At 34.0% G+C, this 17,975-nt stretch overlaps 1 protein-coding gene across 3 annotated transcripts in view; it reads left to right on the forward strand.

Moving 5' to 3' along the window:
• The window catches only part of DYNC2H1 (dynein cytoplasmic 2 heavy chain 1), a 305,024-nt gene that overhangs the window by 204,456 nt on the left and 82,593 nt on the right, over nucleotides 1-17,975 (forward strand). For all 3 annotated transcript variants that reach the window (XM_059707923.1, XM_059707921.1, XM_059707922.1), the window contains 5 exons: nucleotides 1,381-1,506; nucleotides 4,478-4,588; nucleotides 7,134-7,289; nucleotides 13,949-14,024; nucleotides 17,276-17,484. In XM_059707923.1, the coding sequence (XP_059563906.1) occupies nucleotides 1,381-1,506; nucleotides 4,478-4,588; nucleotides 7,134-7,289; nucleotides 13,949-14,024; nucleotides 17,276-17,484 (678 nt within the window). The remainder of the gene's footprint in view (nucleotides 1-1,380; nucleotides 1,507-4,477; nucleotides 4,589-7,133; nucleotides 7,290-13,948; nucleotides 14,025-17,275; nucleotides 17,485-17,975) is intronic.

Here is a 17,975-nt window from a genome sequence, read left to right on the forward strand (position 1 = left end):
AGTTCAACCAGTATTTGTTTCATCCCTCCTATTTGCTAGTTCCAGGTTACTAGTAGACCTTGAAAATAAAAAAAAGAAATTTAAAAAAAAGAAGCCCGATTGGTTGTGGCTCAGTTGTTGGTCACGGTTTGATTCCCAGTCAAGGCATATGCCCAAGTTGCTGCCCTGATCCTCATTGGGAAGCGTGCAGGAGGCAGCCAATCAATGATTCTCTCTCATCATTGATGTTTCTATCTCTCTTTCCCTTTCTCTCTGAAACCAATAAAAATATTTTTTAAAAATAAATGAGTATTTATTACCTGTTTTATTGTATGCTTTAGTTTGCAATGAATTAGACATTGTTCCCACTCTCAAAGACTTTATATTCTAATTGAAAAACAAAATTTTCTCTTTCTCCTTCCCTCCTTCTCTCTCTAAAATAGTTTGCCATTTATATAAATGTTTTGACTATGTACCTAGTAAAGTATTAGAGCCAGGATTCCCAATATATGTATAAAGTATATACATATGTACACAGATATAGCTATATTAATATACAAGTATTATATTAATTGTCCTTAAAAAACATGGAGTATTTTAGACTTGATATGGTAAGAGGCATGTAGCCCTATTAGATTCTTGACTACATTTTAAAGAACCTTAGACTGAAGTAGTCACCTTGTCCAAGCCTTTTAATAATAGAGAAATCTTAAGTGCTGAATACAATCTGGAGTCAAACCGCTTCTGCTCAAATACTTTCAATGCTATGAAGTTTCTACTGTATAAGGTGGCCTCTTCTACTACATGAATGTTCTAAGTGCAGATGGACTAAAGGGATTGAAAAAATAGAATGGAATTCCGGTGAGGTCAGGATTCTCATTCCCTCTCTTCCTTTAATTTCTCCCCTCCTCTTTTCTCATTTCCTCTCTCCTCCTATCTCCTCTCTCTGAGAAACAATAGAGGAGCAGAGGGTGGAGTGTAGTCTTGAGGCTCACTGACATGTTAGGATTTGCTAGATGATGAAAGGCCAGCCAGTGAATGAGAAAATTAAATAGCTAGACCAGTAGGTTGAGAGTCAAATATATGCAATGTTGGAGAAATTCAGAGAAGTAAATTTCCAAGTATTTGATGAGACTATAGTTACATTAAAAATAAAATTTAAGGCCTTTCTTTTGAGAGGGTAAAAATTACAGGAAATGGTGGGATAAGGAACAAAAGATTATTAAATTATTTTATACTGTTTTATAGCTTGCAAACCTGTAATAATAATAATAATATATTTTAGTAAATAGAAAACTATGGAGTCTGATATATTCTATTAAAAACTGAGAACCCTGATTGCATGTTACAACATGTTATCAGATTTGTTTTTTAGTTTTTTGTTTTGTTTTGTTTCTGCAGATTGCCATGGGTCAAGGTCAAGCTGATTTAGCAATTCAAATGCTTAAAGAATGTGCTCAGAATGGAGATTGGCTCTGTTTGAAAAACTTACATCTTGTGGTATCTTGGCTGCCCGTTCTGGAAAAGGTAGATTCAATAGATGTACAAATAATATAGAATGTCCCCCCAAAAATGTATATACAAACTTTGAATAATTACAAAGGCAGTGTTTATTAAAATACATTTCATTTTCAAAATTGATTTATCAGCTGTTAAAGTGTATATACGTTTTTGGGGGCATACCCTGTACATCTAATATACACAATTCAGTAATATTCAAGGGACATCAGCATTAAAATATATCATGCATTATTTATGATATTTTAAAAATTAGTATTTGAGAAATTTGAAATCTGTTAAGTATTTTCTTTTAAAATATGTACATTTGTACAAACCAAGATGGATCTTTTAGTAGGAAGTCAATAAAAATGTGTTTTTAAAGGCATTTAAGGAAAGCCAGGAAATTAATAATCATGACTGAAGGGAGACTTAAAGAATTTTTTTCAGAAGAAAAATAAGGAAGTGCTTTAAGGACTGTATATCTATTCATATATAACATAACTTTTTCTTTATGCTCTTGTTTTGTTGTGCCTGTATGGGGAGAAAAGATGTAGACACGTCAGAGAGACCTGTAGAACAAACAACCTAGTTGCTAAGACAACCATGATGTAATCTGAAATAACCATTTCACTTAACTCAAGGGCCCCAACATGAAAATTATCTTAAGATGAAACAAATTGCTGGGTAGTTTTAAATGCAAACCCAGATCAACTTCGACGACTATTATGTTCATGCCCAGTACAGGGAAAGAAGCTGTCCTTGGATATACTAGACGGGCTTGGTAGGGGAGTGTGGGGCAATGGAGTTAAGATGTCTAGGGAAGGGCTAGGTTCCGGAATACCCTGAGAACCTTGCAAAGAGCTTGGAACTTTTGTCCTTGGACATAGTCAAAGCAGGTCCTTAGCAGAGGAATTAATAATTAATTAATTTAATTAATCTGAGAGAAGTATTATTTGGAACAGAATCAAACAGAATAGAGTAGCTTGAGGGAGCCCCTAGCAGAGTTGTGTGATGTGTTAAAAATGTGTATAGTCCTAATAAGATAGCAGCTGTAGCACCTTACGCAACATAGGTAATCAATAAATCTTTGAGGAACGAGTTAGTGACGGAGTAAATGAATCAATGGACATGATGATTCTTCACTTATAATCAACAAAACGTATAGATTTTGAAACTGCTGTTTATATCAATATTTAAATATTCATTACTAATAAAATATTCTGTAAAAATTACTAATGTATGAAAAGATAAATTTTATGTCTGATGAATGATGTTTTAAAATGTGTAAAGAAGACTTGTGAATACTAGAATCTTGCTTTCTGTTCTAAACAGTATATTGATAGCTGTTAATTTGTATAAAATATAATTAAAGTGATTACTTAATTAGAATTTTTGAAGTATATAGGGTAGATTATATTACAAAAGTTTAAAAAATTGTAAAAATTTACTTTTCTTTTGGGAAGTTTGTATGAATTATTTGGATATAAATTTACAAATTTATTTATCCAACTATGTCACAAATACATTGTTTCTATTAATTTTTTTACAAAACATGCTAACCCAAGGCAAAGCTTTATAGTTTGACATTATAAAACTTACATTTTAAAACTTTACATTTTTAAATCATTATTAGGTATAGGCACATTTTATTTCATAGGATTTTAAGCAAGAACAATGTTTTTTATGGTCACTTCTTTTGCCATTTTTTGGTCATCTTAATTCTAAAATTTCACATTACTAATGAATGTTAGTATTACACATGTATTTATTAAAATAATTTTAGACTTCATTCTTTTTTAGAGCTACCAGTATTTATCAATATTTTTAGAGGTATCAGTATTTATCAATATTCATTAATTCATTCTATAAACACTTGCTGAGTACAGAAAAAAGCCAAGAAATGTCCTGCGTACTGGTTACATAAAAATTTGTACCTTTTCTCTAAGAACTTAGTTTAGAAGAGAGAGAACACATTAGTAATTAATATGTAGTGTGATTCATACTATAGAAGATAATTTACAGAATGTAAAATTAATTCATTAATTCTGCTTAGGATTGTTGTAGTGAAGAGTTAAAGAAGATATTCCCCTAAGATATGTTTAAATTATATTTTGACAAGTGGGTAAGAATTCATCAGGTTATAAAGAGAATAACAGGCAGAAAGCATATGATGAGTAAAGACATAGGCATAAAAAATTGAATAGTGTAAAGCATGCAGCATGGACAGATGAATTTGTTTGGTAAAGTTTTCGATTTCTATCATATGCAATATGATACACTAATTGATACATTTTAATCACTATACAACTTTCCTGGAAGCATGAACTAAAGCAATGAGAATCTGAAGGCCTAAAGATGACTATCAACTTAGGCACAGCAATTATAGCTAATACTTACTTTGCACTTACTTGGTATTAGACAGTTTTAAGTGTTTTTCTTTTTCTTTTTTTTAATACTTTTTTTTATTGATTTCTTACAGAGAGGAAGGGAGAGGGATAGAGAGTTAGAAATATCGATGAGAGAGAAACAGCAATCAGCTGCCTCCTGCACACCCCCTATTGGGGATGTGCCCGCAACCAAGGTACATGCCCTTGACTGGAATCGAACCTGGGACCTTTCAGTCCGCAGGCCGACGCTCTATCCACTGAGCCAAACCCGTTAGGGCTTAAGTGTTTTTCTTAATAGTATGAGGTAGGTACTACTAGTATCCTTGCTTATCAATGCTGTAACTCATAGAACCCAAGGTCAAATAACAAGTGGTGACAGAATTTGGAGTTCAAGCCTGATGGCCTAAGTTTAGGTCCAAATTCTTACCTTATCCAAGCTAATAATAGAGAAGATGTATACTTAAAGTAAATATAATCAGAACATGAAGAAATATATCAGGATATCACAGAAAGATTTTAGTAAAAAAATTACTTAGTAATAGTATATTTATAAAATGGAAATTTGTGTATGTACTTAAGTAGATTTTTATTGTTGTTGTTTTATAAACAAGGAGTTGAATACTCTTCAACCAAAAGATACCTTTCGTCTTTGGCTCACTGCAGAAGTTCACCCCAACTTTACTCCTATTTTATTACAGTCAAGTTTGAAAATAACCTATGAGGTAAGATTTAAAACTTGAACCACTAGTTGTCTAAGTGCAGCAATCTCTACATGCCTTCCAGAGCTCTGTAAACAACTGTCTGTTATGCATAACTTCCCTTTACATTTAGGTGAGGTATAATATCTCTCTATATAAAAGCCTAAGCAACCATTTGACTGTTTGACCGATTGCTATGATGTGCACTGACCACCAGGGGCCAGATGCTCAATGCAGGATCTGCCCCCTGGTGGTCAGTGTGTTCCCACAGCGGGAGTACCACTCAGCTGACCAACAGGTGCCAGACGCAGGGCTCACGGCTGGTCACCACAGCCGGAGACTGCAATGAAGTGGCAGTGAGCCTACCGAGCAGTGGTGGTAGCAGGCGCAGCAGGACTGGGATGAGCAGGAGCAGCAGGCAGGAGCCTGGGCAGTTGGACTGCTGGTGGCCCAATCCCCGCAGGCCATGCCAAGGGACCCAGGAATCCGTGCACTGGGCCTCTAGTACATAAATATGTAATATCATATGATGGCATTTATAAAAATACATTTAAATTTTTCTTCCAATTTTACTTTATATTTTTTGTTGTTTTATCATAATAAAAGACATATAACATGAATTTATCATTTTAACCATTTTTTAGTGTAGAATACAGCAGAATCTTCTCCAGCCACTCTCCCCTTATACTCTGCTACTAAACTACATTCTAGAACTGGGTTGCATGAGCTATAAGGGTGGGATCTATTTTTTTTCTTTTTTTGTTCTTATCATATAATACCTGGAATGTAGGAAGAACACAGTAAATATTTCAATTAATGAAGAGTTAATATATTAGGAAAAATGTTCCTTGAATGTTTTAAAGTTCAGCCTTATCCAAGATCTTATTTTGGAGGTAATTTCATTACATTTTCTTAAAAATTTTCCGTTTTATTTAAACACTTGTGAGTTTGCTATTTGTTGTATCAATGTAGATAATTTTATGCTAGGAAATATCATAGTGCATTATGTTCAAAATTATTGCGATATATATGCACACATAATTATAATTTTTAAAAATTGTTACATTTCTTTTCTTTTTTGATTAGTTGTGTTTTTAAAAATTTATTTCAAATAACCATTGTCATACTTGTCTTTTCTGTTCACTGAATTTGCTATTTTTTTTTTCCTTCTTAATGCTTTCCTTAGATTTGTATTTGTCTTTGCTGATTTCTTATGTTGAATGCTTAATTGCTCTATATTTACTTGCATTAATATTGAAATTAGTTTAAGTTTTTGACATTGTAGTGGAGTATATCCTTGTTCTTAACTCATAATTTGACATATTAATGTTTTCACTTTGTTATTTTTCAAATAGTCTGTATTTGTGTATGATTTTTAAAAATTATATATAACTTATACATTTTGCCTAATCTTTAGAATAGTATCTTTAAAAACTCCAAGTGGTGGTTCAGTTTCCTATTCATCTCTTGTTTTATTTATTTATTTTTTAAAAAATATGTTTTATTGATTTTTTTTTTAGAGAGAGGGATAGAGAGATAGAAATACCAATGAAAAACACCATCAATCGGCTGCCTCCTGCATGTCCCCCTCTGGGGGTTGTGCCGGAAACCAGGCATGTGCCCTGACCAGGAATCGAACCAGTAACCTCTTGGTTCAAGAGTTGACACTCAACCATTGAACCACACTAGCCAGGCTAATCTCTTGTTTTACTGAATAGTTCTCAGAAAAATTTGCCTATTCTATGATAATATTTTATAAATGTATCATAAACAGATATTTTCAATTTATTTATTTTAAATCTGTTTTTATTGATTTTTAGAGTTAGAGGAGGGGTGACGGGAAGAAAGAGAGAGAAACATTGATTGGAGCCCACAACTGGGACATGTGTCCTGAACTGGCAAACTCTGGGTGCATGGGACAATGCTCAACCAACTGAGCTACACCAATCAGGGCAACATTTTCATTTTAAAAGTGAAAATTTGCATATGTACTTAGTAAATCAATAGTATTTTTCTTTTACTTTTAAATACAATTTTTTATTTAAGAAAAAAAAACAATGAAAAGGATTGAAATTAGTTTAAGTTTCTGACATTGTAGTGGAGTATATCCTTGTTCTTAACTCATAATTTGACATATTAATGTTTTCACTTTGTTATTTTTCAAATAGTCTGTATTTGTGTATGATTTTTTAAAATTAGGAATGACTGTTCTTTGTAGCAGACATTCTTTAAGTAATTAGTTGAATTATTTGTATGTATTTTTATGTTGGAAATCATTTCAGTCAAATACCTTAATGATCATATAAAACTTAATTGGTTATTTTGAATATTGTTGGTTTATAGGGTTTTTTAATTTCAAAAATTATTTTGGATTTATACTAGAGATGAACTATTAGGTCTAAGGAGTTTTATATTTGTACATTTTGAAATAACACAGTAATAAAATAATTTAAGTCAAGTTGGTAATGCTGTAAAGTTTTTTTCATTACAATATGTTCTCAAATGTGTTAAATACTATTTTGTTTTACTTTATTTTTAAATAATATGATGTCTATTGTCCTTTCTTTAGTCACCTCCAGGTTTAAAGAAGAATTTAATGCGTACTTATGAATCTTGGACTCCTGAGCAAATTAGCAAAAATGGTAATCTACATAGAGCTAATGCTCTCTTCAGTTTTGCATGGTTTCATGCTGCATGTCAAGAGAGAAGAAATTATATTCCACAGGTAAGTAGGATTAGTCTTGGATATATTATAAGTTGTATATATATTTTTTAAGTTTAGTATAAATGGCTGGGATTACTTCATAATGTGGCTCTTGATTCATAATCTATTATGTTAATCTCCTGAATTGTATATAGTAGTCTAGTTCATATTTCTTTGAATTAAAATGTTTAGGACAATGAATTAACCATCATAAGCCTTCAGTGATTGTTAGGCATAATTTTTATAGTTTTATGTCTAACAGGTATCTCAAAGATCAACTACTGAATTCCCCATACCTGCTTTTTCTTTAGCATATCCCTCTTGATAAAAGGCATTGATATTCATTTACTTTTAAAAAAATTTGTCTTTATTATTGAAAGTATTACAGATGTCTCCTTTTTACTCTGATTGACCCCCCTTCACCCTACTCCTGCCTGCCCCCCTCCCCGAGGCCTTCGCCTCACTATTGTCTGTATGAATGGGTTCATATATGCATATAATTTCTTTGGTTAATCTCTTCCTGCCCTCCCATTCCCCTTCCCTCTCATATTTGTCAGTCTGTTCCATATTTCCATGTTTCAGGATCTATTTTGTTCATCAGTTTATTTTGTTTATTAGATTCCATATTATAAGTGAGACCATCTGACACTTGTCTTTCTCTGGCTTATTTTGCTTAGCATAATACTCTCCAGGTCCCGCCATACAGTTGCCAATGTTAAGAGTTCCTTCTTTTTTACAGCCATTTAGTATTCTATTGTGTAGATGTGCCACAGCTTTTTTATCCACTTATCTGCTGATGGCACTTGGGCTGTTTCCAAATCTCTTAGCTATCGTAAATTGTGCTGCTGTGAACATAGCGGCGCATATATTCTTTCTGATTGGTGTTTCTGCTTTCTTTTTTTAAAAATATATTTTATGGATTTTTTACAGAGAGGAAGGGAGAAGGATAGAGAGTTAGAAACATCGATGAGAGAACCACTGATCAGCTGCCTCCTGCACACCCCCTACTGGGGATGTGCCCACAACCAAGGTACATGCCCTTGACTAGAATCAAACCTGGGACCTTCCAGTCCACAGGCTGACGCTCCATCCACTGAGCCAAACTGGTCAGGGCTGTTTCTGCTTTCTTAAGATATATACCTAGTAGTGGGATAACTGGGTCAAATAGCAGTTCCATTTTTAATTTTTTGAGGAAACTCCATACTGTTTTCCACAGAGGCAGCATCAGTCTGCATTCCCACCAGCAGTACACGAGGGTTCCTTTTTTTCCACATCCTCGCCAGCACTTGTCGTTTGTTGATTTGTTGATGGTAGCCATTCTGACAGGTATGAGGTGATATCTCATTGTTGTTTTCATTTGCATCTCTCTGATCAGTGACTTTAAGCATTTTTTCATGTGTATCTTGGCCATCTGTATGTCCACTTTGGAGAAGTGTCTATTTAGGTTATTTGCCCATTTTTAATTGGGTTGTTTGTCTTCCTTTTGTTAAGTTGTATGAGTTCCTTATAGATTTTGGATATTAACCCTTTATCAGATGTATCATTGCCAAATATGTTCTTTCATACACTGTGCTCTTTTCATTTTGTTGATTGTTTTTTCTGCTGTGCAGAAGCTTTTTATTTTGTCTCTAGGCTATCTGTGTCCTCCTTTGGAGAAGTGTCTATTTAGGTCCTTTGTCCACTTTTTTATTGGATTGTTTGCCTGCCTTTTGTTAAGTTGTATGAGTTCCTTATATATTTTGGAAATTAAACCCTTATCAGATGTATCATTGCCAAAATGTTCTCCCATACAGTGGGCTCCCTTTTCATTTTCTTGATGGTTTATTTTGCAGTGCAGAAGCTTTCCATTTTGATGTAGTCCCATTTGTTTATTTTCTCCTTGGTTTCCTTTGGCCTAGGAGATGTATCGATAAACATATTGCTATGAGAGAAGTCTGAGATTTTGCTGCCTAAGGTTTTTCTAGGATTTTTATGGTTTCCCGACTTACATTTAAGTCTTTTATCCACCTTTTGTTTATTCTTGTATATGATGTAAATTGGTGGTCTAGTTTCCTGCATGTATCTGTCCAATTTTCCAAAGAAACCTAGGATTGTTCTTGAGTTTGTTTTCTTAGTCTCCCTATCCAGTTCATTATCAAGTCCTATTGATTCTACTAGTACTTTCTAAAAGTTCATCATATTTCCTTCCCATTTTTCTAAGCCTTATCTACTCTCACCTATACTACTTTCTAAAATAGCCTTCCAACTCTTCTAACTTTTTACATTTAGCAGCCAGAATTTTTTAATATATAAAATTGATTATTTTGTTGCTGTTCTTAAACCCACCAAATATCTTTCTATTGTATTTGGAGGAAAATATGCACATTTCTTACCATGGTCCAAAAGGAAAAAATTTCCCATGTCTTCAACCTTCTCTCAGGCCCCTGTTCCCACTTGTTCTTTCCACCTCAGGCACACACGACTTCTTTATGGTCTTTGAATTCATCAAGCTCTTTCTCACATAGGCCCTAGCTGTTCCTGTTACCACATGCAGACCACATTGCCATGGCAGCCCTAGCTGGTACCAGTGATTTGTCCTGCTTGTCAAATGCCTATCTTAGCCACCAATTGCATCATTCTTTCATCTTTAAAATTTTCCCTTCCTTTTTCAACTTTGTCTACTTCTGTTCAAATAATCTTTCCTCAAATTTCCCTCTCTACCTGCCTCTTTTTTATTCCCTCTCGCTGTTTCAGGTACATGTCAATATCAGGGCATAGGTTATGAAGTTACAGACTTGGGTTGGGAATAATAATTATGCTTATCTTTATTGTGAGGATTAAATGAAATAGTGTATGTTCAAAAGTGCTTAACACATAGTCTGTCAGAAATTTGTCAAACTCATGAAGTAGCAAATAACAGGAGTGTGTTAATTCATATAATTTACATACTACATTTATGGGTAGAGTATGCTTAATTTTCTCATTTTACAAAATAAGACAATGGATCTCAATGATAATTAGCTTGCTGAAGGAATTACACCTAAAAAAATACAAAGGTTGGAAATGGCCAGGCCCACCTTTCTCTAAAGCAGTGGTTCTCAACCTTCTGGCCCTTTAAATACAGTTCCTCATGTTGTGACCCAACCATAAAATTATTTTCGTTGCTTTTCATAACTGTAATGTTGCTACTGTTATGAATCATAATGTAAATATCTGATATGCAGGATGGTCTTAGGCAAGCCCTGTGAAAGGGTCATTTGACTGCCAAAGGGGTTGCGACCCACAGGTTGAAAACCACTGCCTAAAGCCTTTACCCCTAATTTTTCTGACATTTTCCCTCACACTAATGGATCAGTTAATCCTGATGGACAAATGAAGTATAGTGATAATGATGCACTTTTATTAAGAAAAGAAAAATTCACCCTAACCGGTTTGGTTCAGTGGACAGAACATCGGCCTGCGGACTGAATGGTCCCAGGTTCGATTCTGGACGAGGGCATGTACCTTGGTTGTGGGCACATCCCCAGTAGGAGGTGTGTAGGAGGCAGCTGATCAATGTTTCTCTCTCATCGATGTTTCTAACTCTCTATCCCTCTCCCTTCCTCTCTCTGTAAAAAATCAATAAAATATATCTTTTTAAAAAAAGAAAAATTGTATTTTAAAAATGAAATTAGATTTTATTTTTTATTAAGTGATATACTACAAATTAAAAACCTACAAAAAAGTTTGCTATTAAAATTTAGACTTCCTGCCCTAGCCGGTTTGGCTCATTGGATAGTGTGTCAGCCTGCAGACTAAAAGGTCTCGGGTTCGTTTCTGGTCAAGGGCACATGCCTGGGTTGTGGGCTCTGGGCTCGATCCCCAGTAGTGGGCATGCAGGAGGCAGCCGATCAAGATTCTCTCTCATCATTGATGTTTCTCTCTCCCTCTCTCTCCCTCTCCCTTCCTCTCTGAAATCAATAAAAATATTTAAAAAACTGTAGACTTCCCCATTCTGTCTTCCTGCTATCTTGTATCTATTCCCAGGGCATCAACTCTTCACTATTTCTGGGGTGTCCCTAAGAAGTATTAAATTAATATACAAACATATTTTATGTATTTATATACATTCATGTTCTTTTTTACTCAAATGGCAGCACATTACAAATATAGTTCTGTAGCTTGTTTTAATAACCAATGCATTTTAGAGATTTTTAAGTGTTAGTGCCTATATATATATATTTAATTTAAAAATATTTATGTTCATTATGTCAATAATGTATTTTCGAGCAGTTTTATATTGCTTATTGAGCATGTGTATTCTTTTCTATCTTTGCTATTACAAAATACTTGCCTATACTTGCCTCTTTTGGCATTTGTTTTTGATGGCCAATTTCTAAATGTGAAATGTTTGGGTCAAAATATATGTGTATTTTTTAAAATTCATAAATATTATAAATACCAAATGCCCCTAATAGATAATATAGCAATTCACTTTCATATACACAAATTGAAAATGGCATATTTTTAACACTCTAAATTTGATCTCATGAAAATCATAAAATTGGAGTTAAAGCAAATAATAAAGAGAATACCATTAATTAATAGAGACCAGGTCATACAGATATGTATTTCTATAAATTCTCTATTTTGCTTATTTTCCTCATTTGCTTTTGCTTTTTTTTTCTTAAATGCCAACTTTCATTAGTAAAGATCCACTATTAATTCAACTCAGGTTTTATTTCTCACGTTAGTAAAAGATTATTTTTTGCTAAGATTATTTATTGGTTACTTATTGCAGGGTTATATTTGGTTTGCAGAATTAACTTCTTTTATTTTATGCATGTTACTAGAGGCCTGGTGCATGAAATTCGTGCACAGGTAGGGTCCGTAGGCCTGGCCAGCGATCAGGGCCAATCAGGTTCCCTGCCTTCCCACCTCCCCGCCTCCTTCTTCCCTCAGTCCCTCAGTGCCCCGCTGCCACCACTGGTTGCCCACTATGTTCCGCACCGCCCCCTGGTGGTCAGCACACATCACATCATAGCGAGCAATCGAACTCCCAGTCTCCCTGTTGAACTCCCGAGGGGACACTTTGCATATTAGCCTTTTAAATATATAGATAGGATATAACTTAGTGAGTGTAATTTAAGTCTCTTTTGTTTTCACAATATCCAAATAGTGATCCCCAAATTTATACATCCAACTCATACTAATTCTCTAAGCTCTCAGCTTATACAGCCAAATATTTATTTGACCTATCCAGTTGGAGGTCTAAAAACTACTGAAAATCCCACATATTCTGCGTCCAAGTACCTTCTCAAGAGCACAGATTTTGGGAAACTAAGGAGAAAATAAACAAATGGGACTGCATCAAAATAAATCATCAGCAAAACGAAAAGGGAGCCCACTGGATGGGAGAACATATTTGCAATGACACATCTGATAAAGGATTGATATCTAAAATATATAAGGAACTCATACAACTTAACAAAAGTAAGACAATTTAAAAATGGGCAAAGGGCCTAAGTGGATTTTTTAGCATGTATTCTCCAAAGCAGACATACAGATGGACAAGAGGCGTATGAAAAAATGCTCAGTCAGAATCATCAGTGAGATGTAAATTAAAACGACAATGAAGTTCCACCTCACACTAGTCAGAATGGCTACCATAAAAAAAATCTACAAACAGCAAGTTTTGGTGAGGATGTGGAGAAAAGGGAACCCTAGTATACTGCTGGTGGGAATGCAGACTGGTGCAGCCACTGTGGAAAACAGTATGGAATTTCCTCAAAAAATTAAATGTGGAAATACCATTTGGCCTAGTGATCCCACTTCTAGGAATATACCCTAAGAAACCCGAAACATCAATCAGAAAGAATGTATGCACCCCTATGATCATAGTAGCACAATTTACAATAGCTAAGATCTGGAAACAGCCCAAGTGCCCATCAATACATAAGTGGATAAAAAAGCTGTGTTACATTTATACCATGGAATATTATGCAGCCGTATAAAAGAAGGCTCTCTTACCCTTTGAGACAGCAGAGGGGGACCTGGAGAGTATTATGCTAACCAAAATAAGCCAGTCAGAGAAAGACATAACCTCACTCATATGGTAATCTAATGGACAAAATAAACTGATGAACAAAATAGATCTGGAGACATAGACGCATGGAACAGTCTGTGCAGTCTCAGAGGGAAGCTGGTGGTGGGTGGATGTGTAGGAAGAGATCAACCAAAGAACTTGTATGCACATATGCATAACCTTTGGACACAGATAATACGGTGGTGGAGGCTTGGAGTGGGGAGATCAATAGTGTCAGTGGGAGAAAAAAGGGGACATGAAATACTTTCAACAATAAAGTTTTAAAATTACGGGAACTAAATGTGTACCAAGTATGTAGACTCAAAATTTACTATGCCAATTTGTTCTCCCTCTATACCTCTATTGCCACATATTTCAATGATAACAGCTTTATGGTATTATAAAGTATTTTCCATGCTATGGAGATAAATACTTTTGTTTTAAAATATGACTATTACTTTAGCTTCATTGTTTATTTTATTAAAAATTGTCAGAATTGGATTTTTAGCGTGTATTGAACATTGTTTTTAAGTTATGTAAGGACTTTGGTGTGGGTGTGTGTGTGTGTGTGTGTGTGTGTGTGTATCTTTGAACACTGCTTATAGTTCTTTAATACTTTTAAATTTTCTTTATATAGGGTTGGACCAAATTTTATGAGTTTTCTTTATCAGATCTTCGGGCTGGTTACAACATTATTGACAGGCTCTTTGATGGTAGGTTCTAGTGATGAAAATTTGTATCTGTTGTTAATGAAAAAAAATTGACATTAACATCGTGGTTTCTTCAAAAGTGACTTAACTTTCTTTCATAAAACTTGCTTTTTATTTTGTGATTTATGTCCTGGCCACCATGCTTGTGTTCTGAGAGTTCTTATATAGTGTGGTCACTGTTTTTGATATAACGCTTAAGAGATCTAATTGTTCTATAGCCTTTAGGAAGCAAAAAGCAAACAAGATCACATAATCCGATCCCCTGAGGCCACCAGTTCTCTGCCTTCTGAAGACAGAAACAGCCCTTGAAGTTTATTATGTAGAGCCCAGGCAAGGAGACACTAGAGTTTAGACAATGATGGATTAAAGAGACTATGTTGATAGGAATCTCAAGCTTAAGAATGTCCTGAACAGAACTCTTGATCCCTTTTCCCCCATCCCAACCTGCAAACTTGCCAAACCATTGTTCCCTGCATCTGCCCCATTTCAGTAAATGACACCACCATTCATGTAATTCTTTTAGTTCAAAGCCTATGAGTCACCATGGATTCTTTTATTTTTCTCATCCTCAATTATCCAGTGCTTTGAAAATTTCTGTTCCTTTCATGTACAAATCACATGATGGTTCTATTTACTTCTTCCCACGTCATCAAGCAATAACTATTAGTTAATGCCAAATAGTATCCTGAGGTTTTTGTTTATTTAACCATCTTTTAAAATTGTACATCAGAAAAGTTCATACAAATGTTCAACTCAATAAATACTTATAAATTTTAACTAATCCAAAATCAATGAACAGCATTACCAACATTCCCAAAGCACCTCCCCTATTCTTGTCACACATTACTCAACATTTTCCCATGCTGTGTCAAGGGGAACCATTTTCCTGACTTCCGTGAGCTATTGTTTTAATTTGACAGTTTTCTGGAGGATATGTACTAATACTTTACCTTGCACAGAGATTGGTAATTTTCCAAAATGCTTTTGAAAATTTATTTGATTTTTATAATACCACTATAAGGCAAATATTATTAGTACCCTTTTAGGATGAGGAAACCAGAGAACAGAGTTTGAATGATTTGTTCATCAGTATATTTCAAGGTTGTTATGGAATTAATAGCATCACATGATTTTTATGTCTACCACATCATTGAGTTGTTGTGAATAAGAGGCAGATACTTTAAAATAATATTAAATGTCATGGTAAAAATCTAACTGTATGATTTTATATTTACAAAATTTCCTGATATTAAGAGAATTCCACAAATGTAGAATTAAATACAAAAACGAGAAAAAGTTCTAATTATAGAGGGCAGTTGATGTAGAGATTATGTAGCTATGAGATCTCAACAAGTTTCTTGACCTTTAAGTATGAATTTCCTGATCTGTAAAATAAGAATAATAGTAGGTACTACTTCAATTGACTCAACTTGTGAGAAGTTTAAATGAGAAATACTAAGTAAAATATTTAACATTTAGTACGTTTAATGTATTGAGTAAGCCATCAGTAATGATTGACTTATTACTATTGCTATGTTATAATTTATGTCCTATTTATTTTCTCATATCCTAAACAAAATAAAATGTGTCTTGAGAATAATGGGTATTTTTATTTTTAATAAAAATTCTATAAAATATTTTCTGTGATGGCTGTTTGTATTTTTAAGTTGAAAGGTATATTAATGTTTCTGTATGTCTTGTATGACTTACTTATGAATGAATGAATGAGTGAATGACATATGCATTACTAGTGTATTATTTACTGAACATCAGAACTTACTTGGCTAGTCCTGCTGAAGTCCCTTGTAGCTACTTAGCCATTATTGATAGTAAGATATAGGTGGGAAACAACTTTAATTAGTCCTCCACCCTAGAGGGGCCCTAGATCTGCAGGAGGCAGCCTAAATCACCTATGCCCCAAGGCTATAGTAACACTGGCATCAACCTTTGTAATCTCTGAATTATAAAATTTTAATGAAATTGAACTAGTAAGGCTAGCAGTGATGTTAACTAGCTAGTTTAAATATAATTGTGTTTCCTATATTTACTCATACCTAAGATATAATTCTCACATTTTAACATTACCACTGAAATGTGATTAAGAAGATATCTCTGACCCTGGCCAGTATTGCTCAATGGTTAGAGTATTGATCTGTGGACGAGAGGGTCAGGGGTTCGATTCCCAGTCAAGGGCAAGAACCTGGGGTTGCAGGTCTGAACCCTCCCCTCCTCCTTGGTCAGGGCACTTGTGGGAGGCAACCAATCGAGGTGTCTGTCTCTAAAAATCAATGAAAAAATATCCTCACTCCTTGAAAACAAAATTTTTTTAAGAGGATATCTCTGTTGCAAAATGGAAGCTTATAGAAAAGTCCCCTGTGGTTTTTTTTATACTACATTACTTTTCTGTTAGAATAGAAAATGGACAGTTGACTATAAAAATCATGACTTTGAGGAGACTATAATGTGTGAAGGTGTTTAGTAGTTTCCCTATTAATTGGATTACTTTATGAACTAAGTTCATCATTGTATAAAATTATGTTTTGAATATGTTCTTCTAAGGAATTTCCAGTTTAAGGAACAGTATTGTGTGGCAGATAAGAATATGGCTCTGGTTTCAAAGTACCTCATTTCAGTCCAGATCAGCCGTGGGCAAACTATGGCCCGCGGGCCGGATCCGGCCCGTTTGAAATGAATAAAACTAAAAAAAAAAAAAAAGACCGTACCCTTTTATGTAATGATGTTTACTTTGAATTTATATTACTTCGCACAAATACTCCATCCATGCTTTTGTTCCGGCCCTCCGGTCCAGTTTAAGAATCCATTGTGGCCCTCGAGTCAAAAAGTTTGCCCACCCCTGCTCCAGATCTATGGGATTTTCTGATTTTGGTGACTTAACCTCCCTGTATCTCAATTTCTCCATCTGTATAATTGGATATTAACAATTCTGTTTGTTATGATTCTTAAGTGAGTCTATTTATGTAAAACACTTGGAAATTTTTATTTTATTTAATAATCTCTCAAAAATATTAGCCATTGTGTGATTATTGTATATTAATTATTAATAATAATATTTATTAATTGACATATTAATATTACTGAGCATTTTAAGAAATGACTTAGCTGAATTAAGTATATTGTTATAGTCTATATTTCCATATAATTGGAGTCTGGAATTTAGTTGATATTTTAGAATATTTAAAAGAATTTTCTAATATCTGAGAAATGAAGCTAATAAAAGTATTTTTAAATTATAGGTACCAAAGATGTACAGTGGGAATTTGTTCATGGTTTACTTGAAAATGCTATTTATGGAGGACGTATAGATAACTATTTTGACCTTAGAGTTCTTCAATCATACCTGAAACAGTTTTTTAATTCTTCAGTAATTGATGTATTAAACGAAATGAACAAGAAAAGCATTTTCCCATATACCTTATCTCTGCCAAAATCCTGCAGCATTTTGGTAAGTAAAATTAATCCTTGTCAATCTATTACCAGATATATACTTGTGTTATTTCTTATATTGTTAAATATATGTTGTTTCTTTCTAAATGCACAAGTAATTATCATTCACAAATGTGGGTTATTTGTTATACCAATATGCAGCCTGATTCTCTAAACTCTACGTGTCCATTCGCTTTTGGATACTTACTGAAGATTGACTGATGATCATAGCATATACTGTGTAGGTAAATCTTGAAGGAAGTAGCAAAGGAAAATTTTTAAATGTAGAACTTCTCTGAAGATCTGGAGTGAGGGAATATGCTCCTTCCTAGTAGGCATGAGGGCTCTGATATGTTTAATAATATTAACGAAATTAAAAAAAAATATTTAACAAATGTCTATTTTCATATACTGGCTTATAAATTTAAAGCAGCTCTAAAAATATGAGATATTATCTGGCTTTCACAGGAACTTTTTTGTGTATGTATATTTATTTTAACCAGGTTTAGC

Source organism: Myotis daubentonii, chromosome 9, assembly GCF_963259705.1.
Source record: "Myotis daubentonii chromosome 9, mMyoDau2.1, whole genome shotgun sequence".
In the NCBI taxonomy this organism is placed as follows: domain Eukaryota; kingdom Metazoa; phylum Chordata; class Mammalia; order Chiroptera; family Vespertilionidae; genus Myotis; species Myotis daubentonii.